The sequence below is a fragment of the Netta rufina genome (assembly GCF_964035555.1).
Source record: "Netta rufina genome assembly, chromosome: 17".
NCBI lineage: Eukaryota > Metazoa > Chordata > Aves > Anseriformes > Anatidae > Netta > Netta rufina.
The window spans coordinates 12515999-12541898 of record NC_140141.1 but is presented as its reverse complement, the minus strand read 5'-3'; the positions used below and the strand labels follow the sequence as shown (position 1 = coordinate 12541898).

The 25900-nt window shown below is 37.4% G+C and overlaps 1 protein-coding gene across 4 annotated transcripts in view; it reads right to left on the bottom strand.

Moving 5' to 3' along the window:
* Nucleotides 1-25900, bottom strand: part of SBNO1 (strawberry notch homolog 1) — a 33200-nt gene that overhangs the window by 4959 nt on the left and 2341 nt on the right. For 3 of the 4 annotated variants that reach the window (XM_084297212.1, XM_084297213.1, XM_084297214.1), the window contains exons 2-30: nucleotides 21971-22104; nucleotides 21273-21377; nucleotides 20223-20532; nucleotides 17994-18094; nucleotides 16807-16903; nucleotides 15511-15671; nucleotides 14768-14901; nucleotides 14540-14630; nucleotides 13458-13619; nucleotides 12748-12883; nucleotides 12567-12672; nucleotides 11137-11290; nucleotides 9482-9664; nucleotides 9259-9356; nucleotides 8507-8658; nucleotides 7722-7919; nucleotides 7253-7423; nucleotides 6986-7155; nucleotides 5810-5941; nucleotides 4435-4570; nucleotides 3919-4031; nucleotides 3743-3814; nucleotides 3203-3302; nucleotides 2602-2676; nucleotides 2179-2325; nucleotides 2006-2100; nucleotides 1685-1777; nucleotides 1122-1259; nucleotides 476-552 (exon numbers count right to left, since the gene is read on the bottom strand). In XM_084297212.1, coding sequence (XP_084153338.1) covers nucleotides 476-552; nucleotides 1122-1259; nucleotides 1685-1777; nucleotides 2006-2100; nucleotides 2179-2325; nucleotides 2602-2676; nucleotides 3203-3302; nucleotides 3743-3814; nucleotides 3919-4031; nucleotides 4435-4570; nucleotides 5810-5941; nucleotides 6986-7155; nucleotides 7253-7423; nucleotides 7722-7919; nucleotides 8507-8658; nucleotides 9259-9356; nucleotides 9482-9664; nucleotides 11137-11290; nucleotides 12567-12672; nucleotides 12748-12883; nucleotides 13458-13619; nucleotides 14540-14630; nucleotides 14768-14901; nucleotides 15511-15671; nucleotides 16807-16903; nucleotides 17994-18094; nucleotides 20223-20532; nucleotides 21273-21377; nucleotides 21971-22102 — 3839 coding nt within the window. In that variant the 5' untranslated portion in view covers nucleotides 22103-22104. Of the gene's footprint in view, nucleotides 1-475; nucleotides 553-1121; nucleotides 1260-1684; nucleotides 1778-2005; nucleotides 2101-2178; nucleotides 2326-2601; nucleotides 2677-3202; nucleotides 3303-3742; nucleotides 3815-3918; nucleotides 4032-4434; nucleotides 4571-5809; nucleotides 5942-6985; nucleotides 7156-7252; nucleotides 7424-7721; nucleotides 7920-8506; nucleotides 8659-9258; nucleotides 9357-9481; nucleotides 9665-11136; nucleotides 11291-12566; nucleotides 12673-12747; nucleotides 12884-13457; nucleotides 13620-14539; nucleotides 14631-14767; nucleotides 14902-15510; nucleotides 15672-16806; nucleotides 16904-17993; nucleotides 18095-20222; nucleotides 20533-21272; nucleotides 21378-21970; nucleotides 22105-23458; nucleotides 23478-25900 lie in introns of those variants that run through there. The other variant, XM_084297215.1, reaches the window with a different exon arrangement.

Genomic DNA, 25900 nt, shown 5'->3' with positions numbered 1-25900 from the left:
AGTGCTCCAAGTAAGTATGTGGAGGATACTTTATCCACAGCCACAGAATGCTTTTGCTGGGAAAGTTTTGAGAAGTTTTTGCCTATTTAGAACCACATCTTCACAATGTGAATCTTTAAATCAAAAGATACCACTAATTTAACTCCCCTAAATCTGTTACATATGAAACCAGTATCTGATCAGCAAGTTTCAGCAGCTCTGGTATCAACCTGAAAGTTCTGCCATTGTGCTGTTCCCCTGGAAGGAGGACATTAGCAGCTGAGTTCAGACACTGCTAGAAGAGGTAGCACGAGAGCAGCTGTTGCTGAACAACTGTTTTGTCTCTATATGAAGGATGAATATTCCTCCCCTCCCCCAAATAATACCTTAACTATTCTATCACAAACAAGGTCTCACAAATACAGAACACCATTAATGATAAACCAGTTCGTGTGAAACAGCTGAAGAAAGCATCTATCTGCATACAAATACTAACCAATACGCATGTGTGCAGGTGTCTGCAGAAGAATTGTACTGCTCTAACCAGTGTGGTAAAGCATCTTCAGAAGGTACCTGGAGAAGTAATTCAAAGTGGAAATAGTATTAGTAAGATTGTAAAACACAACAAAAATAAAACACAACGAAACTTGCAAAAAACAAAACCAATTTGTTCATTATTATGAGAAAATAGGGAGCACCAATGGTGAAAAAGGTACAGCGTTCTATAATTTGAAGAATATTCAATCAAAATGCAGTCTTGAAGCATGAACAAAATACTTGACACAATAGAATCTCAGGAAGAATAGTGGAATTTCAGAGTTTTTCAGTAATTAACCTAATTTCAGTTTCACTTAGAATACACCATACATAGCTGCTTATTCAAGAGCATGCCTGTACACCTTACAGAGAAGTAAGGCTTTTCCTTGCCAGCCCTGAAAAACCAACCCATTTTATATTACCACAATACAAATTACTTGTATTCAGAAAACTTTGGATATAGCAATACTGAAAGCATGTACCTATACTTGCAAAACCATGCTATGCAAATATAATCCATAACTTTGATTTGACACAATTGTATACAAACATGAGAAAAAAAAAAAGAAAACAAAGCTTGAAACTAGCATCATTTTAATGGTTACCTTCTTATATTTCTTTTTCAGGTCTGCACATGTTTCTAGTTTGAGCTGTTTCCCAGTATTTGGTCTGTATACTAAAAAAAGCTTCTTTTTAGGATTCACTTCCTTCACGAGAATAGCTGTTTTCTTGTTATTTCTTATCTGGAAAAAAAATTAAGTTTCAACATGGTGACAAGTCCTACATTAAACAAGTCCATACTGTGTTCTTAGCCACACTTCATAACAGCATATGTGCAATAAATAATAACCTTGAAGAGTATCACTATATCAAAGTTTTCCTTATAGTGAAAGTACCTGACTTTCTTGATTAAGGTTTTACATGAAAGCTTCTCACTTAAGCTCACAGTCCTATCTGCAAATACCCAGAGCTATTAATAATGAATGCTTCATACTTAAAGAGTTAGAAACAAACTTAACATGAATCTTGAAGTAAAATTAAAAGCATTCTGAATAAACTGAACAGTGACTGACTTGAACATTACATTTTTCAAACTAGACAGCTTATTTGGTTAGCCCCAAAACAGAATTCTCTGAACATACTCGTAGACATGAGCAAATGATCTTACCTGTAGTGATAAATAAAACCCATCGTCCGGACCTGTTTGTTCTGCCCAGAGCTTAGTTGCTTCATCCCAAGACATTCCTCTCTCTACGCTGATCTAGAAGAAGGCCACACAGGGATATTTGAAAAGGAACAGGCATTTGAAACGGGAAGTTACAGAAACGGGAACTAATGGACTACAGAACCTAATATCACCCAATGAAAGGCATGGAACCCTTCACTCAATGCAAGCTTAGCTGATCACAGTATTTTAAGAACTTACTGAAAAGCAAGTTTTATTAGTTCACACCAAAGAGGAGGGGGGGGGAAAGGAAAAGAAACTTACTGTGTATAATTCTACATGTCCAGAGGTAGAATATCCGGGAGTTAAAAACTTCTTAACATCTGCCTTCCTTACTTTCTCATCCCCAGAGCCCAGATCTTAAAAGGAAAGAACAGAGTTATTCCTCTTATCTTTTCTTACCTAATTACAAGAACATTGACATGTTGAGTACTCACCTAAGATGCCCATATCATATCTTCCATTCTTCTTAGCATTTTGAATAACAGCATTTAACGTGTCAGAAAAGTACTGGAATAAAGCATTCTGCTGATGTACTTCCATACCAAGAATTCTATTCAGAAATTTTCCTATGTTGTTATAATCTAAGAATAAGAAATACATACATCAACAAAGATTAAATTTAACAACAACAAGCTTTCAATGAATATTCAAAGCATCTCAAAAGGTCTACTTAAATCCATTCTTTCAGAATGGAAGAAAGCATTCAGAAATTCTTCAAAGTCATCTTTTTTTTGTTTTGTTTTGTTTTTTAAAGATAGTTACAAATTCAGTTCTGCTGTTAGAAATCCACTATCATAATATGAGTGGACAGGTGATTTTTCTTAGTGACATTCTAAAGATACACTAAAAGCAAATACCTTTATCAAGCGTTAGAATTCCAGATCTGTCTTCTACATTTATCAAGCCCACACCAATCAATCCTTGACGAACATCTAGGGAAAAAAAAAAAGTTAGATCACAGCTGCTTTGAGATCTAACAATAAACCAATGACATAACAACTTGTTTAATCAACCTTGTTTCAAGTTTGAATCCCAAAATTTTGATACCCCCAAAATATATCGCTTGCAATTACTACCTAATATATTGATAAGTAAGACAGAATTTTGCCTTCTGTCCTTTCAGAAAGCACAAGTAAGGAAAACTACCAATGACGTTACACATGAACCCACAGGAGAACAACATATGTTAACTTTGACCATTATCTGTTATAAAAGAGCTGTACTTAATACTTTGGCCAACCTGATACAGAATGTGTTATACTGAGAGAGTTCACTTATCTTGTTTCGTATGTGAACTTCAACATTCAGCAAAAATACATAGGAATAAAAAAAATCCACTGACAACCGGCTGATCAGTTCAAAGAGCAACAGTATTTTCTAGCTCTAGAAATACTTGCATTTTCTGCATTCTGCAGAATGACCAAAAACAAGTAATTAAATCCAGTGGATTAAAATTACCTTTGAAGAAGTCTCCAGGAAAATCAGGTGGTGGAGAGACCATTGGGGAGTCTAAATTCACAATGGATTTCATAACAATCTCTAAAGCATTCCTGCCATACTGCATAAGAAAAAAAGGTTGTTTTAACAACATGATTCAGTGTTTGTGCCTCAGCTCCTAGCATACACGGGTTAAAACAAGCATTTCTGATTCACAACAAAACTTTCAGCTCTTTATTAACTTTTCAGTTATAAGTTACACTACTAACAGCCCAGTGTTAATTTCTAATTACAATTGCCAAATTAATCTTTTAATTTTAAATGAACAGGCATCATTGACTTCTGACCTGGATTGTTAGCAGATGCAGAGAACTTACATGTATATTTCTGCTCTATGTTTTCTGGCTATTTGTAAAGCCACAATCTTAATTCTATTTCAGAAAGAGGCCTTTCATCAAGAAGTAGCAGTTAAAAGTATAAAATGCTTCACATGAGATGGAAGAGGTCATTTGTGGAATAAGCACCACAGCATGAGTTTTCAAACAAAAATAGAACTGTCACCTTGTTGTCAAAATTGAATCTGCTGAGGTCTCGAGTTTCTGTAGCCCGCCTGTCACCGTGGGTGAGGGCTCCCTGTTAAGACACACCTTTGTGATTAGAACAAATTATGGAAACAATAATTTTAGCTCTATTTTCTCAAACGAAGGATCAGATTTCTTGGAAGGATCAGATCTTACCAAGCTTTCCAGTCTTTTTGCAACTATGGATGCAAATCTTTGCTCTCCAGCCAACTCAGAAATTAGGAATACATACTCTGGAGCAGTCACTTGATTGGACCTGTGAGTTCTTCCTGGATAGTTAAACAGAAACACATATATTAAATAAATTCCACTTCAATGAACATTTGAATTGTTGAGAATTAAGAAAATAGTTTAACCCCACTGAAAATCAGCTTCTGCTGTAATACAACCAATGGAAACCGGTACAAAAATAGAGTTTTGGTAACTCTATGAAGAGATTTGATATATGCAAAACAAACTAAGCTGTGGCGTAAATTTGTTCACTAGGTTTCTTTCAAAGCTTTTGAGACTATTAGCTACATGTATGACTATTAATAAAGGTGAATCCACCACAGGTGAAAGAGATTTCTTAAGGATTCCTTAAGAGGCCACTTAGTCATTCTTCACATGAATTAACTGTAAATCTAGTATTACTGAATCTGCTAGGAGAAAGATACAAGAAGAGTTATTTACCAAACTGCTGTATTGCTCTATCCGCACTCCATGGCAACTCCAGAGTCATGTGAACTCTCCGCCTCTGATTCTTAGCTCTACGGTCTGCTTGCAATGAAATACCAGAGCTGGCAGCCTCTGAGATTATGGCAATGTTCTTTTATTAAAAAAAAAAAAAAAAAAAAAAAAAAAAAAAAAAAAAAGATATTTAGTAATAAATCCAAGATCAAGTTTCAGTTTTTAGTTTCACAGAAAAAAATTATTTCAGAATTACTAACATGTCTGGAGTAGTATCACTGTCATTTGGTCTTAATATCTCAAGAAGGGAAAGAGGGGAGGGAAAAAAAAGTCTGGTTCTCTATCAGAGTCAGAAATGCTAACTTTTTTTTTTTTTTAAGAAAAGTCTTTTTTCACTTTTTGGCAACACCTTTCTATGCAAGTGAAAAAAGGCAGTGTTACAGTCTTGCCATTCTAAAGGACACATTTCTCTGATGGGAATAGAAAGAAATGAGAAGGGACAGAGGGAGACCTGTTCGACAGCAAGCAACAGAGAATAACTACAAAAAGTTGTGGCTAATACCACATAAGGAAGAACACGTGGCCATTCTGGTATCTGCATTTGCCTTGGAAGAATTTAAGCTCTTGGACTGTGTGCAAGTCACTTACAGGAACATGAATATTTCCCCTCAAGTGTAATAACAGATCACAGAAGTTCCACACAACAGCTACATTTACTTGATTTGCCCTCTTGTGGTAGCATACCCAAATGAATCAGTTATGGTGTTTGGTTTTTCCTCCTCCTTTTATCAGCTCCAATTCTATTATTCCAGTCATCATTTCTTTTCAGAGTATAATTTAAAGGACAAAAGCTATTGCTCTTCCCAGCATTACTTCTCAATCTGTGTTAAGGTTACCAAATTCCCACCCTTTCTCATTGAAACTTCTTCCCCCTATTGCGCCAAGTCAACCTAGTTTTTCCCCCTTTCAACTGTTTTCTCTTTGTAGGAGAAGTACACATTAATCCAGATAAAGGAATCTGGAAGACATGGAAGGTTTGTCTGCTTTTTAAACACATGCTGTTTCAACAAGACTAGTTTAAGGGTGCTAGCTTTCCAACTGGCACATGTGTACGTGCCTCCTAAGAACAGGCCTCCATGCCCACCCAAACTAGAGCCTGACCTACGAAGAATGTTGTAGCCACATATTAGATAGGACTACTCATCACACTGGTTTGAAAAACAGAATGCACAGCACTGAATAGGAAATGCTTTCTTGCTGGTACTTATTGTACTTAAAGTCACTTACAGTGAGATAAAAGTAGACTGAAATATTCGAGTTGTTGCTCTATGTGACTGACTCATCTAGCAAGTTCTTCTAAATCGTATTTAAGAGCTACCTTATCTCCATCCATGAACCTCTGCTTTTCTGTGATGTTCAGAATTTCAACAGGCACATCAAGTTCAGATCTTGACTCATAAGATATGCTGCCATCATCATTGCTCACAACTCTCCCTTTGCGGCCTGTCATCTTTAAAAACAAAAAGGGAATATAAACTCATTATGGTAATAACGAAAATATTACACGCCACAAACTTCAAGCAATGATGCTATTTATTCATATACCAACCTTAAAACACAAATTACTGATTCTGAAATTTACCAAGTACAATACTCCAAGCACAAAGCTACATTTGAGAACCTGCATTTTTTTTGCTTGACGTCATTATCTGCTATGTGGAACACTTATTCAGAGGTGGCTGAGGGAAATCAAAAGTACGAGAACATATTTATGCAGAAACATACACTACACCACTGTCCATAATGGATTTATTAGTCATCAAATAATTCTACAGACTACTGTTGAAGTTATGTCTTAAAAAGAAGAGTCTAATGCCTGTCAGAAGTGAAGAAACGCTGTCACATACTAAGAGCTTGCTATTTTTACTCCTGACAACAGCAACTGGGGACATATAAAAATGCTCACAACTCCAGAGGCCTCCAAAGGTACTAGGAAAATGAGCTAAAATGGTAACTGAGATTGTCAACGATTTTAACATGGTCTTTTAAATCATGATGATGTTTCTACCTGACAAGGACAGGTAGCTTAGAGACATGTTCCTAAGATGTTTGAGAAAGAGATACGATTGCTCACCTGACTTTTCACAAAGTCGGTTTTATTATACAGGTTCTTAATCTTTATTGCTCATACATACCAGCTTCAAACTGACAACAGCTAGTTTGAACTATATACCACTATTAAGAGAAACACAAACTAATGTTATTTATCTAATAAAAAACTACCACCAATCTCAGAAACAACCTGGTTATCCATCAGAGCTCCTTCCTGTATTCCAGTAAAATCTTCAAGTTTCTCCTTCATGCAGGGACATTCAGCAAAAATAAGTTACATTCTCACACCTGTGAGATGTCTAAAACTGATGATCAACTTCTCTTTTAAGATACTTAGGCAATACATAAACTTGAATGACAACAGTGATTTACTGCTGCCAGATCAGTAACACAGCTGTGCAGTAGAAAAAACAGTCTTCTCTGAATGTAAACATCAACCTACCTCTGCAACATTTTCAGGACCACCCAGTTCATCTATAAGCTCATCCAGTGTATTAGGTGGAAGATCTTCAGCCAGCTTTTCCAGTTTATCAAGCAGTTCTTTCTTCATTTGTTGGGCCCTTTCAACAGCATCCTGACTTGTTACAAAGCTGCTGTTTGTGTTACTGTTTGCTGAAATTTAAGAGAAAACCTTTATGATTAGAATTTCACTGCTGAATTGCTAAGTAGGTGAACCAAGCAAGTGAATTCCAAAGAAATTTATTCTTACCTGATGTGTTGGTGCTAGAAGTAGTGGTACCAACAGTGGAAGTAAAACAGCTAGGTCGTTTTGAGCCAAGACCAGAAGCTAATAAGGCACTTTGAATAGAATCCGGGTCTATACTTTTCTTCTTTTTCTTGTCTTTATTTTTTTTATGCTCTTTTCTAATTAGCCAGGGATCTAGGATTAAATAAAATATTTTCAAAAAGTTTACAGGCATTTAACAAAAAAATGCATCCTTTCCTCTGAAAACCAACGTTCTTGTCACAAAAGGTGACTTACAGAAGTCTGAATTTTAGTGTGTAAAAATCTGCTGAAGAGATGCAGATCACTCTAGAACTAATTCCTGTCTCAGTAGGATTTAACTACAAGCTTGTCATTCGCAGTCTTATTTTTGGGTCACTGAAATATTTAAGACTTTACGCTTACTATCTGCAAGTGCAGATACTTGCTTCATGAAGCACCTAAACTGCCTTACCATCTTCATCATCTTCACTGGATTCATCTCTGAATGGGTTGAAGTCATCATCATCTCCAGAACTCATATATCTGAGGCTCTCATTGTCACTTTCTTCATTGTCTGAAGCATCAGATTCACTTTCACTCTCATCAGAGCTGCTACCCGCAAGGCCACCTGTTTTACGAGCTTTTTTGGCTTCTCTGCTTACTTCTTCACCTAATTCCATCACCACCCCAGGACAAAGAGGTAAAAAAAAAGTTAGTTGAGACCTTGTAGTCTACTTTTGACATTTGTTTTCAACACGACAACATACAAACTGAAAAAATATTCAACATTAAAACCAAATCTGTTTAAAATAAATTTAAATTTTTTCCAGTAACCCATCCCCCCAACACTTTTAAAATCACTTTTTTTTGGTAAAAGTATCACCAGCCTGTGGAAAGAGGGTACTACTAGGCTTCTCTTTTCTTAGTCATGTGAACAAGGAAGCAGTTATTTGCTTGACTGCATCAGAAAGTGGTCTGATATACAAGCTGCTTTGGGACACAATCCCACACTAGATATCAGCCCAATTTTTGAATGAATAACTAAAATTTACAGATTGTATTATCTTGGCAGCAGTTTTAAGTCTATTAACAGAAATTTGTAACAGAAGTCTTAGAGACCTGTAATACATGCTCTTCCATGAATATTGGTACTGATACTTACATTTCCACAATTTATTCTTTCCCCCTCAGAGTTCACTTTTCAGCAGTTGTAAAATTGCTATTTTCACTATATTAGCGTAGCAACTCAAGCGTTACCTTTCCGCTTCTTTATTTTGTTCTCCTTGCAAGGGCTGTCTCTGGGTGAATTGTTGTTGCTTTGAGCAGTCAAGTCAATTCCCAACAAGCTAAACAGTTTCTTCCTGTCAGGAGCTGGAAAGTGCTTTTCAATAAGAGACTGGAATACTCCTCTGTTTAAGGAAAAGAAAGTTCAGTCCAATTTGCATTCATCTAAAGTAGAAACTTGTAACATTTGAACAGCTTGACTTCTGTGAAGAATTATTCCTCATGAATGCAATTACAGATGCACCCTGTATAATTATCACCCATGTTACTGTGTTTGTCACCCTCTAAAAAACAGTGGTAGGAGACATTTACTTTACAGCACTGTTACTTTTAACTCATTAAATTGGATTTTGGTGTCAAGTGTTATTGCTGCTGACATTTTCTTACTGCTCAACGTTTAAATGATAGATTAACCTAAATTATTAAGAACTTCAGCAAGGTAGTCTCAGTATTTGATCTGGCTCATCTGATAGAAGTTTTGCTGCAAATGCAGCATGCACTTGACACATCTACCCTCCCTCACACTTTGAGGTAGAACAGCACCAGCTGTTCCACCCGAAAACATCATTTAACATGGCATTAACAGAACCAGGAACTACAGAATGGCTTATATAAGTAATACTGTCAGACTTCACATACAGGCAGCTTAAGCACAAATTGCTACATGTATTCCAGTATTCCAGTCACTTTGCTAAAGCACAGTTCTGACAAACATCATATCTTACTTTGCTGTAGAAACAAAGTCATTCAGTTCACCACCACCTTCCTCCAAAGCTTCTAGCGTCCTTGCTTCTCCTGTTGACTGCAGGCCAATAACAACACACTAAAGGACAAATTAACACAAAGGTACACGTTTCAATACCAGAGTACAAAAGCATGTTGCTACCATACCTTTTAAAATATTTGATATAAACAAAAATACTTAGAGGTAAGTCTTCATCAACTTACTTTCCCATTCTTGATTTCTTCCCGAGCCAGCTGCACCACCCTCTTCACTTTAGATGCTATGCAAAGGTACTTGAAAAACCTCTGATGAGCTGACCAAAATTGACCCCACATAGACTTTTTCATTCGTTGTTCTGCATCAATAAGATCAGCTGCTTGTTGAAATCTTTCTCTAGCACAGACCCACTGAAAAAGAGAATGTTAATTGCTTTATGTGTCACATTTCAAGGCTATATAGATACATTCTTTAGTATCCAAATAAAGACAGAAGAGAAGTGTAAAGTTAGGATACTACAGGACTGCAAGTCAAGAAACTCCTTGTACATCAAAGCACACAAAAAGAAAATAGTTATGGCTGAGTGAAGTCAAAATATAATTACTTTCATAATGAAAAGCAGATATTTATATTACTGCCAATGCAAATGCACAGTTTTTTCTAATTATCTACTTTCTCCATTAATATATTCAGGCTAAGAAAGTCAAGAGAACTGCCCATAATTAGGCATAAGCAACAACCAAAAAAAGAAAACTACTGCTTTCACATTTACAGTGTTTTTTTATACTCTTTAAAACTTGTCTAAGACAAGAACGGTAAAGTAAGACTTCTGCATGCTTTTAAGTAAGCTTTGGATACGAGTCTAATGACTTTTAAACAACTTTATAAAGTACAATGCTGTTTTGAAGTTGATGTTATAGCTGTCAAAGAACAATTTTAATTATTGTAGCTATGCAACATGAATACTGAGTCATGCTTAAGCACTTATTCAGCAGGTAAAGACCCTGTTCATTTTAAACGATGTCCAAGGAACAATTAAGCTGTGTCAGGAAGTTCAGATTCCCTATTAGGAAAAAGTTCTTCACTGAGAGGATGGCAAAGCACTGGAACAAACACCCCAGGCAGGGGATCATGGCTCTAAGCCTGTGTACAAGAAGCATTTGGACAACACTCTTACATATATGGCTTAACCCTTACATTGAGCTATGTAGAGTCAGGAGTTGGACTCTATGACTGGTCCTTTCCAACTCAGGTTATTCTCATTGTAATATTTTTTCCTAATACAGTGGTGATACTGTACAAGAATGTGTACAAATGAACGTGTTTTGTGGACAATGTCAAGAACAACAAGAGATAACCAGCCAGGAAATAATAACATTAAAGGCAACGACAGCTTTGCCAATCTAGACTTGATCCACTGCACATGTAAAACTACCGTCCTGCACTGTTTAACTACAAGCACCACTCTACCATACTGCTTCCATGAAGAAGTGTGTGCAGCCTGTCTAGCGCTTTTGCAGCTTGTTTTCAGCTCAGTTGCCTAAAGGGGGAGGACTGGAGCAGCTATGACCAGCAGGAGAACAGCAACATCTAAGGCAACAGTGACCAAGGTCTCTGAAGCACTGCTAGAGGTCTGTGGATCAGTCAGATATTGGAAGATGCACCCTAAACTACAGCTTTTATGACTCCAAACAAGGGCTAGCAGCTTTTGCCGAAGTCTTAAATGCAAATTTTTACACTAAAATGATACAAGTAGATGCCATTCCTGTCTTTCAACAAGCAACAGTACTATATTTCATTTCAAAAGCATTTAAGTTCAATGCAAGTAACTCGAACCTCTCAGAACTCAAGACAGGAAGCAAATTTAAAGAAGCGTTCTTACCAGTTTCACAGATTTATTGTACATTTTAACATATTCCTGTGAAAGCAGAACTTCATCAATTTTGAAAGTTACACCTGAAAAACTCAACTGTCTAGCTATGTACATTCCTCTCAGTTTCATATCCATAGCAACTATTTCCATGGCACCAACACCTCTAAAATAAAACAAAAAGTGAATGTTAGCATTTTCAAGAGCAATGATTTGTTAAAAACACAAAACAAAATTCAAGTGCTTTACAAATAAATAGCATGCTTACAAACGTGAAGGAATGTTTTCAAAATCATTAGGAGTGTTTAACTAAACAATACTAATAAATAAGGTCTTGAAATCTAGCCTCCACATAGAACTACATGAACTACATCCCTGCTCCTTGAGTACTACATGTACTCCAATGGGTATAAAACACTCAGCTACTTTTTCCCCAAAAATGACCCAGCATGCATTAGGATATCAACTCATTAACCGTAAGTGAACGATGAAATTGGTCCAAACATGTAACAGAATCTTTTATTGCAATTTTATGAACTCCAACGAGGATTTAAAATAATGGATACAAACTATATTAAGTTATTTTCATACCAGTATAAATCTGAATAATTAAGTTACCTAGTAACTTAAGTTCTCTTCAACAGAAACACACCTTTAGCAATACCTCGAGAGCACTAAAGTCAATTGCAAAGCTAAGCTACTCACAAGCTTGGGCCTGTAATTTCATTATTGCTCGTTTGATGCATACTCAGTAATAAAGTGGAGACTCCACTTGCACAGTCTAGAAAAAGCATGCATCATGTAGATGGTATGTGAGAAGATGCATACTAAGCCCTATTGTAGCATTTTGAAGTGTTCAAAAATCCTTGTCAAGTAGGCAAAAACAGAATATATTAAAATGCTCACCTACCAAAGAATGCAGCAGTGGCATTATCTCCCAACCTCACACATTTAGTTTTCTTTAAAAGGTCTGAAATACGAAGTACCTTTCAACAGCACACATCATTTCTCTGAACTGGGTTCTTATGCCAGAAAGCATAAGAACAAGACTTCTTACTGTTAAGCTGCCTAAGCTGAGCGCATAAACATTAGAGGTCTTTTGCATATAGGGAGACACTACCTATACTGAGCATACTCAGTATACACAGTGTGTTTTCATAATTAGCAGCAAAACATTTTCACCTCATACCACCACCCACATTTTGAGAGGGCCATTCTCCTAGCCAGCTTCTAAAGCTCTCAAAATCTTCTGCAAGGGAAGCATCTCATCTTTCACCACGTAAGATAAATTACATTTTTGCTAGATTTAGAAGCTAGAGGCAGAAAGTCCTTAGTGACAGGATGGGTTTGGGGAGGACTGTGTGTGAGCAAAGACAAAGAAACTGAAAAGCACATTCAATCACAACCATATGTGTTCTTGCTATAGCTCTTCAAATTATTACCTTCTTTCGACAGCCTGAATAAAGTCACTGAATTCCCTAAATGGAGTTCCTTCACCCCATATTCCAAGACGGTTCATGTATGCCATATTTCTTGGCTCAGATGCACCTAGGAGAAGAACACACTTTGTACCACTGCCAGTAAAAGCATACAAACATTTAATGCGAACCAAGTAGTACATACCTGTGGCACTAGCATAAACAACCCTAGCTTTTGGAAGTTTATTTTGAAGTTCCAGTACAGCCAGACCTGTTTTTGTCGGTTTTGATGAACCAACAGGACACAGATTCTTGGCTTTATGACACTCATCAAATACAATCTGAACCATAATTAAGGAAAACGTTTGCTCCACTGATTTTTTTTTTTTTTTTGACCTGAGAGTTAAGAAGAGAAAACAAGAAAGTCTACTAATTAGAGGTAGGTTACAAATGGTAAATTACACTTTTTACTAGTCACATTTTACAATTAACACTTTAGGAAAAAATATTTAGCTAGTATTTAGTAGCACAACTACCCATACTCTTCAGAATTGAATCCTTCAAAGCATCATCGATACTCCCAGACAAAAACACTTAGTATACTGGAGAAATGGAATATGTAAGCTTAAGATTCTTAAGTAACATTTTAATTTTGTGTTCTTTATAGAAAATGCAAAAGCTCTTCTCTTGTACAAGAGTTGTGTGGTAACAATATGATGGTCGTAGATTGCCATGAAGTTTTTTTTGGTAAGACTTCATGTCTACTGTCAATGCATGAATGCAATTCATTACTGTGTGACAGTACTGTGAGAAAGAACAAATACAGAAGTACCAGAAAATAAAAAAACGGGATTGTCTTTAAGGATGTGCACTGAAACAACAGCTTTGTTACAACCAACTTCAGATAAAGGATACGACTCCATCAAAGTCTTCACCACACCAGTGAAGAAGCTGCTTTAATCTGGTCTTGTATTTACCACCAGACTGACTTTCACCAATAAGAGAGGAATATGTGGCAAAAATGACACCCTTCTTCACGCTTCCATTGTGTTTGGAAGAAATCTTCCCATACTTGAACTGCCGTAGAGATAAGAAATCAATTATTCAAAGGATTCCTCCTCAGAACCATCTACCATATGACTAAGGCATGCTGGTGGTCTTAACTTTATGGTTTGTACACTTTGAAACCCCTAGACCCTACATCATGCTTAGGGTATATCTGGCTTATGGGAAGTTGGTTAAGAGGTTTTACAGCACTCTGCTTATCCATATACTTAAGAAAGACTAGATCTGAGGCCTCAAAGATTAACAGCCAAGTTCTTCAACTTGACGGTTTTCTTAGCTTAAATACAATTAACATTTTTGTTCCGATGCATTCCTTAAAGCTATTTAGAGAGTGTATTTATTGCTGCTACTATAACTGACAATTTCTAGAAGCTTTACTGTATTTTAGAAAAAAAAGCAAGAATACTAACTCAAAAGGAATTTTAAGTTCAGACAGGGAACTCAACCAGTAATCACACTTCACAATTTATGTAAGTGGCTAATCCTAAGCAGACAGCACAGAAAACAACTTCACGCGCTGCTGCCATTTTAATACATTCCAAGAAAGTCTATTATACAATAATTACACACAAAGTGTACTACATACAAACTCTGCACTGGTGGTGTAAAAATGAAAACATGCTACAAAGTCTAAAAGATTTAAGGATTATTTCAACTTCTAGAAAATACTCTACTAGTAGTATCAGTAGTGGTTTGAAGAATAATGTTTAAAAGTCGCATGCTAAGATTTAATCCTACAAGGGGCCTATTTACATGATTATCTTAAAGCACTGCATGGTTCTCACAAGATTAAGGCCTGTCAAACAAGACCTAGACAGCAGTTTTATTGAAATTAGTACATTCTTGCTCTTAAAACAGTTAACATGCACAACTTGTCACACAAGCGTACCTAAAGTTTTGCCTCAACTGTACATAGTAAAAAGTTTCCACACCTTGTTTAATGAATGAACCAAAATGTTTTTTGCTCCAATATCTCTCAAGTCTCTTTCAGCATCGTATTTCAGATCATTCGACACGCTAAACCTGAAGATATAAAAAAAAAGCATTTAAGTTACAGCAGTTCAAAGAGCAGTTCAAACATTTTTCAGAAGACAGATTACACTGAATTTAAGCACTACAGTCACTGTAACGTCTGCTCTAACAAATCCTTACACACTTACCAGACTGCTCTTTTTCTGCCTAACAAGTAATTTTCATAGATTATCCCAGCTATGGTCCTTCCTTTTCCTACACCAGCACCATCACCTATCAAGAATCCAGCTCTGTCTCCATTGGGCAGGAATGTTTCATGTTGCTGTAGGAGAAAACAAAAACTTGTACTCATTCTCCAAAACACATCACTGCGGATTGTCATAAGCAAGCCAACATAAGAAACATCCTATCAGATGAGACCAGTGGTCCACCCCACCAAGCAGTTTCTGACAAAATTAAGTTTCATTGAGGGAGAGCATACGAGCTTGACTGCTCTACATGGTTCCTGATCCCTGCCTTCTTCCCTCAGCACCTGGAACTGGAGTAGAGGATATGCATCTGTCTAGTCACTAACAGAACACTAACAGAATTTTCTTTAAACCCTTTGATACGGTCACTGCTTACTTTGTAAAGATTCTCTTATCATTTTCACCAAGCTCCCATTTGTGCCCATTTTGGGGAATCTGATGTATAAATCATAAATCTTGATTTTCATCCCCCCTTTATTCTTCCCTCTTCTTCAGCCTTAGGCCCAGCCTTTAAGTCTCGAATACTCAAGAGGCAACTTCTTCCTACGACCATTTTATTTGTCCTCTAACCTTCACTACCTTCCTGATTTACAGAGAGCTGCATACCCATTATCAGACACGTGCCCACTGAAGTTTTTAATACAGCAGTAAAACACGTACAAGAGATGTATTATCTAGCATACCTGGGCTGCATAAGTGATCGCTTCAAGTTGCAAAGCCGACAGCCAGCCATTATCAATTGTTTCTTCTGATATCGATGTCTGGTACCACACATCAGGAGGAGTTACACTGGATAACGAGCTGGTTTCCACTACCGGGTCAGGATGACGTAGACCAATTTTTACTGGTTGAGAAGGTAAGAGGAGGAAGGAAGAGGATGAGAACATCATAAACAGATCCGTTGCTACAGAAAAGGTTGGTTTATTTACTAAAACAAACTGCAGTTGACCACTGCAAAGGTTGAACTCAAGAAATACACTTCATTGTTTACTCTAAGTCATGTTAAACTATCACATACAAAGGAATATATCAACCTGGGTCTACATAACTGCAATTCTTAACTGTTTCTCTTCTAACCACCTTCCCCCAATTTTAATGAAGTTATATAAAAGCTCATTGTATTGAAAATTAAAAATATTTATGTACTCAATATGTTTGAAACTGCCCTGAACTTTGCCTTCCCCAAAAAAATAGAGGCAGCCTCAAATGTCAGAATCACAAAAGCAACATTCTTCTCACTATTTATACAGTGCTGTTTTTAAGTAGTACGAGAAGAGAAAAGATTTAGAACAGACATGGTTTAATTACTGACAGATATCATCCTTGACAATAAAAATTAACCATTTAGCTGCAAGCCTCACACAACTTTTTTGCTTTACTTTTAGAGCTGATCATTAAGTAACTAGTAAATAAGATTAGACCTTTTTGTCACTAATTACAATAAAGAGGGAAAAGGAGAAAAGAGAGGAGATGGCAATTAACAGCTGTAAGAGATTTGCTTCCTTTTTAGAAGAATAAAAAGGCAATTCTAAGAAATAAAAGTCAGGAACAATACAGGAAGAAAGCACTTAGGGTAAACTTCATACTGAAAGACTCAAAATGGATTTTAAGGATAGTAGTGAAAAATATAAGACAAATTCCTCTGCTGAGGCAGAAAACTTAGAGCTAAAACAAAACAAACAAACAAACAAACAAAAAAAACTTAGAGGTAAAAAACCCGATTTCAGTTCAACTCTATTTATGAAACAGACAGTGCTCAACTAACTCCTTTCTTATTAAAGAAAGGAACGTTACCTTCCAAAACTAAGTGCTATGGAAGAAAAAAAATCCTAGGAAAAAAAACCACCATAAATTCAGATTTTTTCTTCATTCAGATAGAAACCTATAGGACTTATGGTGTATGCTATTCACTCCTCTCTAGTTACTAAAAGGCGTCAAAACATTTCAGCATTTTAATGCAATTAAGCTTTAGGTCATACATTTTATTGGCATATACTCAGCATAAGTTTCTGCATGGCCCATTTCTTCTTCATCTTCTTCCTCAGGTTCCTCCTCCTCTTTTACTGCTGGCACTTTCTAGAATAGAGGAATATCTGCATTAGAGTATTAATAATGTACTGTTTGACTACGTCCTGAAAATTAAACTGAGAAACAGAATGAACATAAACTTGCACTTGACTTTTCTTAGAACATGCAATAGAGCACAAGGGCAAACTACAAAAGGAAATGTACATCTCTTAGGCTCTGAAGGTATCTTCAAACACAACATCATGGAGCTTCCTCTCCCTTACAGAGAGAGACTCACTACAGCATTTTAAGCCCAAGCTTAAAGAAAGAAACTTAAAGAAAACAACAAGTTAAAAACCTAACTTTCAGGTACTCCCATGAAGACTCTTCTAGTTGCACATTCATTGCACAATTTCACACCTTCAGGGAACAGTTACAATAGTTACCACAGTTATACCCAGTATTCTCCCAAACTTGACAGTTATCCATTTTTACTGTGATTTTCATTACCGTAAATACACTAATATTTTAAAACTCTCTAGACAGCAACTCAAAGTCTTTCACAATTGATATTTAATATTTCAAAATTTGCCCAAAGAAATTTTTTGTGCCAGTTACTGAGGAGCACTGCTCATCACGATCTTCAACCCAATTCCATCAGTGAAGATGCTGAAACTCTAAAACATGTTCTGCTGCTGTAAACATCTATTAAAATTTAAGGCTATTGAATGATACTCTATTTACATCTTAAATCAAACCACCCAAAATGTCAGTCATGCTAGAGAAAGTCTCCTGGTTTCCTTGTTGCTAGCTACACAGAGATATTTAAAAGAAAAACGTCTTAAAAACACACAGCAAGTGAGGTGTTTATCAGCTTTTACTGGAGCACATCCTTTCATATCCAAACAACAAGGTGCTGTTAAAGATAACTTCAAGTAATTGTCATTTAGTATGCAGGCTGCCTGGTCTACACGGCTGTTAGTTTTAGTCATCTAATCAAGTACTCTTAGTGGAGAAGCAAACCTTTTGAAGAAACAGATGCACTCAGTACAATTCTACCACAACAGGCAAATACAAGTAACCACTGAAACTAGTCACAGTTGGCTGGGGCCAACAAAATATAAACTCAATTAGCAGATTAACTACTTGTACTACTTACCATAGTAGGTGAAAAACTCCTCATTTTAATATCGTTTATCCATATTCTTGCTACCTCTTTTGTGGAAGCCTCCTTCTTCACTGCACCATTGCTTAGATCAGCTACAAGAAAAAAAAAACACCCGCTGTGTTTTACGGGAATTCCCTCTAAACGCTGACTCAGATTTCAACACTTCTCTTCCAGCTCATTAACAGAAAAGGACACTACTGTTCAGTAGGACACAGGTGCTTCATAATGCTATCATTATTTATGTCCAAAAATAATGTATCCAAGCACACAAGGATTAAGTTCTACTACTACTTAAGATTTCCCATGCAATACCATCACATCTGACATAGGTGTGTATTAGTTTCAAAATAAAGAAAGAAACCTTCACCAAATCTAGATACAATATTTAGAAGTACTCCACCTTGTGAACTTCTGGAGTTTAACAACAAACCAGAAAGCCCCGTGTTTCAACAGAAATGAACGTACCTGGTCTGGTGGCATTTACCACCTTAGGAACTACAATTATGTCTGAAAAAAAGAAAACCAACTTTGGTCTCATTGTTTAGAGTTTATAACAGGATCCTTCAAGATGGAGATCTACTAACTTGCCTGTCCTCACCCACATTTGGCATCAACTAGCAATACGGTTCAGTACAGAATTAAAAGAAATTCATGCAAGGATACATGCAAAACAATTAAAGGAGCTGTCAAGCTTCCATGAGGTTGATAGTCAATACGTGTATTAGATTTCATGCAACTGACCATAGGAAACAAAACAATTGCACAGAAAGCATTTGCATCAGAAAAGCTGTATAATTTAAGTTTTTGTTTACAACCTGTAACTTCTGCTGCCTGAGTTGTATGAGAACACCACGCTTCCTTCCACAAGCTCCTCTGCCCAGAGTTTTCTACAAGTACTTACCAATTTTTTAAAGTTATTTTTGAATAAGAACAAAAAAGGTCCAAAACCACAAGCACATAAATAAGACTAGAAATGTGGTTCTAGAAGTCATGTCCCCTCACTTGAGAGGATGCATATTCAACTACTTTCTGCAGCTGTGCCACTACACCACCTATGGGGTCTTGCTACTTCCTCATTATTTACATGCTTCTGTGAGCTTTCATTTAGTACAAAGGGTCTGAGATCCTATAAAACTCTTTCCTGTTCTCCCTCACTGCTTTTCCTGCCTCCCACCCCTCAACTTCAGTTGGTTTTTCAAGTTCAATTCAAAAACAGTGAGCAAAGAGGAACATTCTTGTTTCCATCCTCACAGCTGGCTTCATTTAGAGTGCATTCTACCTGCATATGAAAAAAGGCATACTTTCATCTCTGCCTATAAAAATTAGCAACATTTATTTCAGAGACAATGATAATATAGTAACACAGAAGAAGCCTGTGTACTTCTCAGGAAAAGCAGCAATAGAGCTATTTTCAAACTGAAGTAGCCTAATCTTACCTCATGCTAAAAGCAAAATAATTCAAAAGAATGAAACCAGTATGTTTCATGCAATACTTTAGACATCAAATTGCAATTTAAAAATACACATGCACGCAGTTTTTCCCCTTTTATTTAAGCTAATCGTGTAAGTTAACTACATGTTAGAAATAGCATACAAGAAAAGACTATGAAAGGTATCACAAGGTGAAGATTTAGAGCGTGGTAACATAATACTTCTGGCACATAACACCATCTTTAAGTGGTAACATGGAAGCAAACAGCAAGTTTTTAGCACATTTTCTTAACACAACAGGTCTGATGCTTCCCATGAAATTTACAGGGCTACCAAGATTCTCCTTTCTTGAGAGATACTTTAGAGAAACACCGTATGATAGGAGTACTACAGATCTGTTTTGGAAGATGCAAGAGAACAAGCCCATCTGTTGTAGTTCCACAGCAAACATACAGCAGAACAAGAACTCACACAGGCTCAAGACAGCTAAGCCATCAACTTCAGTAATGCCCACAAATTAATTTTAAAAATTTGCCAGCTGCATTTTAAAACATCGTTTTCCCCATTCCTTATGGTAAACTGAAGGTGTTACTTCTTAAAAGCCTGTTATTTTTATTATTTCATCCCGAACTGGAGTTTGAACAGAATTTATAAGGTTTTCTAGACACTTTCATTTTACTGGGATATTCCAAAAATCAACCAAAATACAAGATGTACAAATATTTTCACACAAGATGATTTTACCATTTAACCAAAATACTGTAATTACGAAGAAAGAAGAACACTCACTTGCTGCTGTTGCCACTGGTTGGGCAATGTTAGGAGGTGGCTTCAATTTCATTAGTTCATTAAGACTATTATTCTTCAGAAGATCTTTCAGCTGAATCTGGTCCTTCGATGGTGCAGTGGTCAAGGCATTCCGTACTGCTGGTGCTGCAACTGAGGGTCGAGTAGTTGTGCTGGTCTGAATGATTTTTGCTACAGTAATAGTCTGCCTTGTGGTTGTAACAGGTGTTGTTTTTGTCATCACTATTGTAGTCCCCAAAGTTGGAAGCTGATTTATTTGATTCAGCACAAAGGTTGTGGTGGATGGTGGTTGCTACCAACAAAGAACCAGGGAGATTTTTCAGACAGCAGTGAAAAAAGCAGACTATTAGCCTTTCAGCTAGAGCACAAGAGTCGCCATTTAAGAACTCTGTTAATAAGAATTGCCTTGTGGTACAACAGTCTGAGCACAAAGTGTCTTTCAAAACATTTATCACTATATTGCTTTGTTTTTGCATTTTTTTTTTTTTTTTTAAGATAAGGGAAAGTAAATAAATAGGATGAAGGATTAAACATCTAGGCACAGAACACAACTTCTACAGGTATAAAAACCGTAAACTGAAGAGAATTTCCACCATACAAACTATCTCCACAGTTGTGAAAGTAACTTGGATTACTTCAAGTACTTGGTGCAACCTTTCAGACACACTGCAGATCTGCCTTTTATATTCGCCCTTTGGGTGCAACTGCCACACTTGTGGTACTCAGAATTATCTGCAGTTACAAAAGGTGATGCATAGTTCAGGTACAGGCTTCAAATTCACGCTTTCACATACCCAGAATATGCATGTAGGGGAAGTAAAAGGCACACTGGACACCCCAAAATGTTTTTCTGCATGCTGTTTGTCTTCTTTGGTGCTCCTTGACATAAAAATCCTATCAACCCATGGGTCTGTTCAGCTTTCACAGGCTCAAAATACATAGCACCGAGATGATGGCTAACTGGCACGTTACAGTCCCACCTCTTGTACGTGTACCTTAGTGAAATGTCACAAAAAGCCCTGAAGTTCTTACCCGAACATTTAATAAGGCTGGAGTTGATACAGTCTCTGGTTCTTGTTTCACAGCAGCTGTGGCCTCGGTTTCCAAGCCTAGCTCTAATGCACTAAGTGGCACTGACTGCAGAGGGAAGAAAGAAAGTATCACTAGGTACTCAGATTAGCAGGAAATCGAATTCAAGTCTAAACACCCACCCACAAAATGAAAGTTAATGGGGAAGTCCTTAACTGAGCTTATTAACAAAGGCTGCACTGGAAACAAAGGTCATGAAGTGGTTATTTCCATCCAGAAAAGTTGAAGACCATTAGTTAACTGCAGAGACAATGTTATTAGGTCCGTGATGTCACTGACATTTTATAGGAAGCAGCCAGAGCCCAGTGATATTAAGAGTGTGCACATTTTAAGGGAGGGCAAGAAAACTCCAGTAAGGCAGAGTCCTCTATGGACACATGACACTACATCCCCATTTAATGTAACGAAACCAGGCAAGTTAAATATATGACTATAGTGACCTCAATAGCATGTTTCAGATTGCATTAATTTAAAGTTTAAAATGATCTAACAAGTCATTTACCAATCTCAGCACTATGAAGCAACAAATTTATGAAAATTCCACATTCTTTGAACATTTGCTATGGACCCTCCCTCCTCTCCCAATACATCAAGTACAAGCTCTTATGTCCTCTAGCAAACAACAGTGTTCTTGTTTTAACCTGCTGAACAGCTGGAGTTGGAGCTGGATTTGCAAGAACCACGTCCGGAGAGTCAATATCAAATAGATCATTTGGACTGATTCCACTCTCACTCAAAGCAGCAAGCAACAGATCTTGTCCTGGCTCCACCATCTCTAAAAAATTAAGATCATAAATACAAGTTACATTTAATTGAGGTTTAGCGTGCATGTGCACAGCCAGTTCAAGTTTCCTTCCCTAGATTTAAGAACGCGTGCAGTGCAGTCACCTGTCTACACAGTTTCACTTTCTGTATTTGTTCCGGCTCCTTTGTTCGTTTAAAAAAAATAATCTACAAATCTTTTCAATATGCCCAAACTTACAAGTAGGTAGGAAAAAGTTTGCTACAAAGAATGCTATGACACTCATAAACTTACAGAAAAAAAGACCTTTTTAGTCTTCATCACACTACATTTTTAAGCACAACAAGAAATATCAAGAGGCAGAAGTGGTGAGACTATTATGCTAATGATGTGTCTCTGTCAGAGAAGCACAATTAAAATTCATTTAGTTTATCTTGTAACAACAATTTACTGATAAAAAGCTTGTAAGGAAAGCTTTTATTTCTTGCGTACCGTTTCATTAGGTAGTAATTCATTCATGGGAGAAATTTTGTTTTGCATAGTGGAAAGAACAAATGTTCCATATTGTAGTATGTTAGCTACACATTAAATAGGACACTAGCATCAGGTCACAGGCTCCTTCACGTGTAGGACAAGCAAAATTAATTCCAAAAAGCTGTGCTAGGCAGCGTATAAACTTCTGAAAAAGCCAAATGCTGTTCAAGACAGATGTGTTTTGCTCTACTAAGGAAGCCCATTTGCCTTAGACCTAAGAGAAAAACTGAATTTCACTCATTACCTCAGCTATTGCTTACATATTCCAAAATACACTTTAAGCAGAAATTCGTTTCACTTGCTTTCCACACCACCACCACCCCCCATTGGTAACAAACCAGAAAACTAATGAAGCTCAACACATACTCTAAAGCAGATAAGAACACAAAAATATTTGCCATTTCTGACACATTCACAGAGGAAGCAGCATTCAGTCACTCATCCTTCTCTACGCGTACACTGAGCCACAGCCAGCTGGTCGGTTGCACACACCACCTAGCACGTTTGGCAGAACAGGTAATTCTTGTAGTAAATAAAGCCTCGGGCATTTAATTCTTGTTCTTCCTAGCTCTAGTATGCCTGATAACAGGGAGAGACCTCCTTTTAGTGGACCAGCTCTCAGACAGTGGCACCACAGCTGAAGAAGTGGATGTACGGTACAGGGACAAGGGGAAGATGTACTTTTAAGCCTCAAAGACTGTTCTGTCCAGAAGAATACCAAAGCAACAAAATAATCAGTGAAACTGCTACTAACCCAATGCCATCCGCTATGTCAGAACTATACTCTGACCTTTTTTTCCCTATGAAAAATAAGGCACTTGAGGTGATAAGCCAAGTCGGCAGAACGGCCTACTTTGTAGTTTATTGGCACGGCAGATCTGAAGATAGCGAGCAGACAAGTTCCGTGTCAGCCCCTTCAGAGGACGTCACCTCCCACGAGTCCGTCTCCTGGAGCCCCGAATGGGTCAATAAAAGCGAGTAAGAGCAGACTGCTGGCTTTACCTTTCGGAAGCATTAAGCCCCCTATCTCATGAAAGGGGTCTATAAATACATACGCACATCGAAATGGGAAGGATAAATCTAATTTTCCTCAGGCTAAAATACTGACAGCGATCATTTTGTTTAAAGGCTTGCAGCATTGTTCCCTGATTATAAACTGGTGGGAGGAGAAGGATGAAGCCTGCAAAATGAAGTTTAGGCTTCTCAATCCTTTTGGGGTTCGGAACTTCAGCCACTGCAGGTGAGTTTGTACAGTGGGTAGAATTAGCACTGGTCACTCCTTCAAACTGGCGGCCCTGAAACACTTCACACTTGTAACTTTGCAGCTTTCACTTGGGAAGGAGCAGGCACTCTTCTGTACAGCACAAACACCTTTGCTCAACACAGTCAAACAAGAACATCTAAAATGTACAAAAAGAGTGACAGTTAGGTCATTGTTCAGCCTGCAAATAGCTTTTCTCGAGCCATCTCTAGGAGGAGCTATGGCTAAAGCCCAGCTGAGAGGTAAGTACGCCCTTCTGTACAGAACAGGGGGCATGGGAAAACAGAAGCTTGGAGCCGTTTACTTAAGTATTCTTTTGTTCTAGTTCCCTTTAAGATAACTTCTAGTCTAGTATTGCAATACAAGGCAAGGACTTCCTATGAAATTAAGAGTCAAACCAAGGCTAGGAAAAATAACAGCACCACACACAGAAGCACACCTTGCCCAACCACTCTAAAATGGAGCCACAACCTATCAAGTCTGTTTAAGGTCAAGTTTAACAGAACAATTACACTGAACACTTCATTTTTAGCCCTTAAAAACACAATGGCTTGGATACTTCAATCAGGGTGAGTTCTGAAAATCAGTCACAGAAGTAATTTGTTAATTGCTTGCTTCAAAGTTTCTGCGAGATGAGCAGCAATAAAAGCCAGCATAGCAATTCCTAGAATTCCAGAGTGCGTACGTTCAGCTCCGAACCCCCACTTTCCTACCAGAGCTGTCTTCATACGAGAAATCCCCCAGCTGTATTCCTCCCATGCTAACTCCTGGTTAAACAGTCTTAAAAATTAGCTTTGGCTGGACTGTTAGCAACCGTTAAGAGAAACAACAGCAATTGTTTACTTGTCTGTCAGACAGCTTGGACAATGAAAGTTGGACTAACTAGTTTCATTTATTTTGTTTCTGGATGGTGGGAACAAAGCTGCATTGTTTGAAACTAGAACAAAAGGAATTCTGAACTTCTAGAATTTTTACATTAAAAGCCCTGAATACTTGGCACCAGTTTTAGATTTTGTGAACCTTCCAAGTGCCACCGCGCTGCCACCCCCCTCTTTTCTCCCTTGTAGTTTTAGATTAGTAAGGGAGAGGAGATGAAAAAAATACATAGGAAAAGCTGCATCTTGATAGCTTATTTTATTTTTTGTGACATACACTAGTCAAGCCTAAAACGTTATCAGGCTGAAACAGCCCCATAATCTTGCAAGGTAGGAGGCTTCCTAGTTAACATAAGTGAAAACAACTTTATCAGGCTCTGCAGCTCAGCTTTGGCAATACTATATAAGGACCTGTTTGCCACATCTTAAAAAACTCCAAAAGAAAATATTTATAAAAAAAAAAGTTGTGAATATTACAAGCTGTTCCCTGAGCATTTCACCAGTCGAAGAGCCATTCTGAGCATGCAGAATCTTGCAGACAAGGTTGTCTATGTTTAGTCAGGCTGTCCAGTGTCACAGAGCAAGAACCAACCTGTTAGATAAAAACTAAAAATACGGATTTATAAAATTTCAATGGTAGTGTCCCAGCTATTCTTTGCATTAAAAAAGAATACAACCTGCTGCCATTTCAAGAAGGCCTATGAAAATATACCAAACATTTTTGTAAGGTGCTATACTGCTGAAGAACAGGGCCTGAAACTTTGATAAAACGACAGTTTCCCTACCACTGTGCATTATGTAAATAATTCCTGATTTAAAGAAACAAAACCAGAATGCCATGTTTAATATTACGACATGTATCCATGCCAACCTGGCTCTCTCCCTCCCTCCATTTTAGCTTTGTTAGAAAGACAGAAAACAAAACAAAAAAAAATCTAAAGCACATGGAGAGCAACCTGCTCTCCAGTTCCCCCAAGAAGAATAGGGTAGAATCTGAAACCATGAGAAGGTTTCATTCCTAAATCTGTCAGTTCCACATCGTGACACTGTGTAGGTTAAGAACCTATAAAAGGCACTGAACTACAGTATCACAACTTAGCCTGTAGTTAACATCCCAGTCAGCTAGGGAAGCTATTACCAAACCCTTCAGACAGCCGGC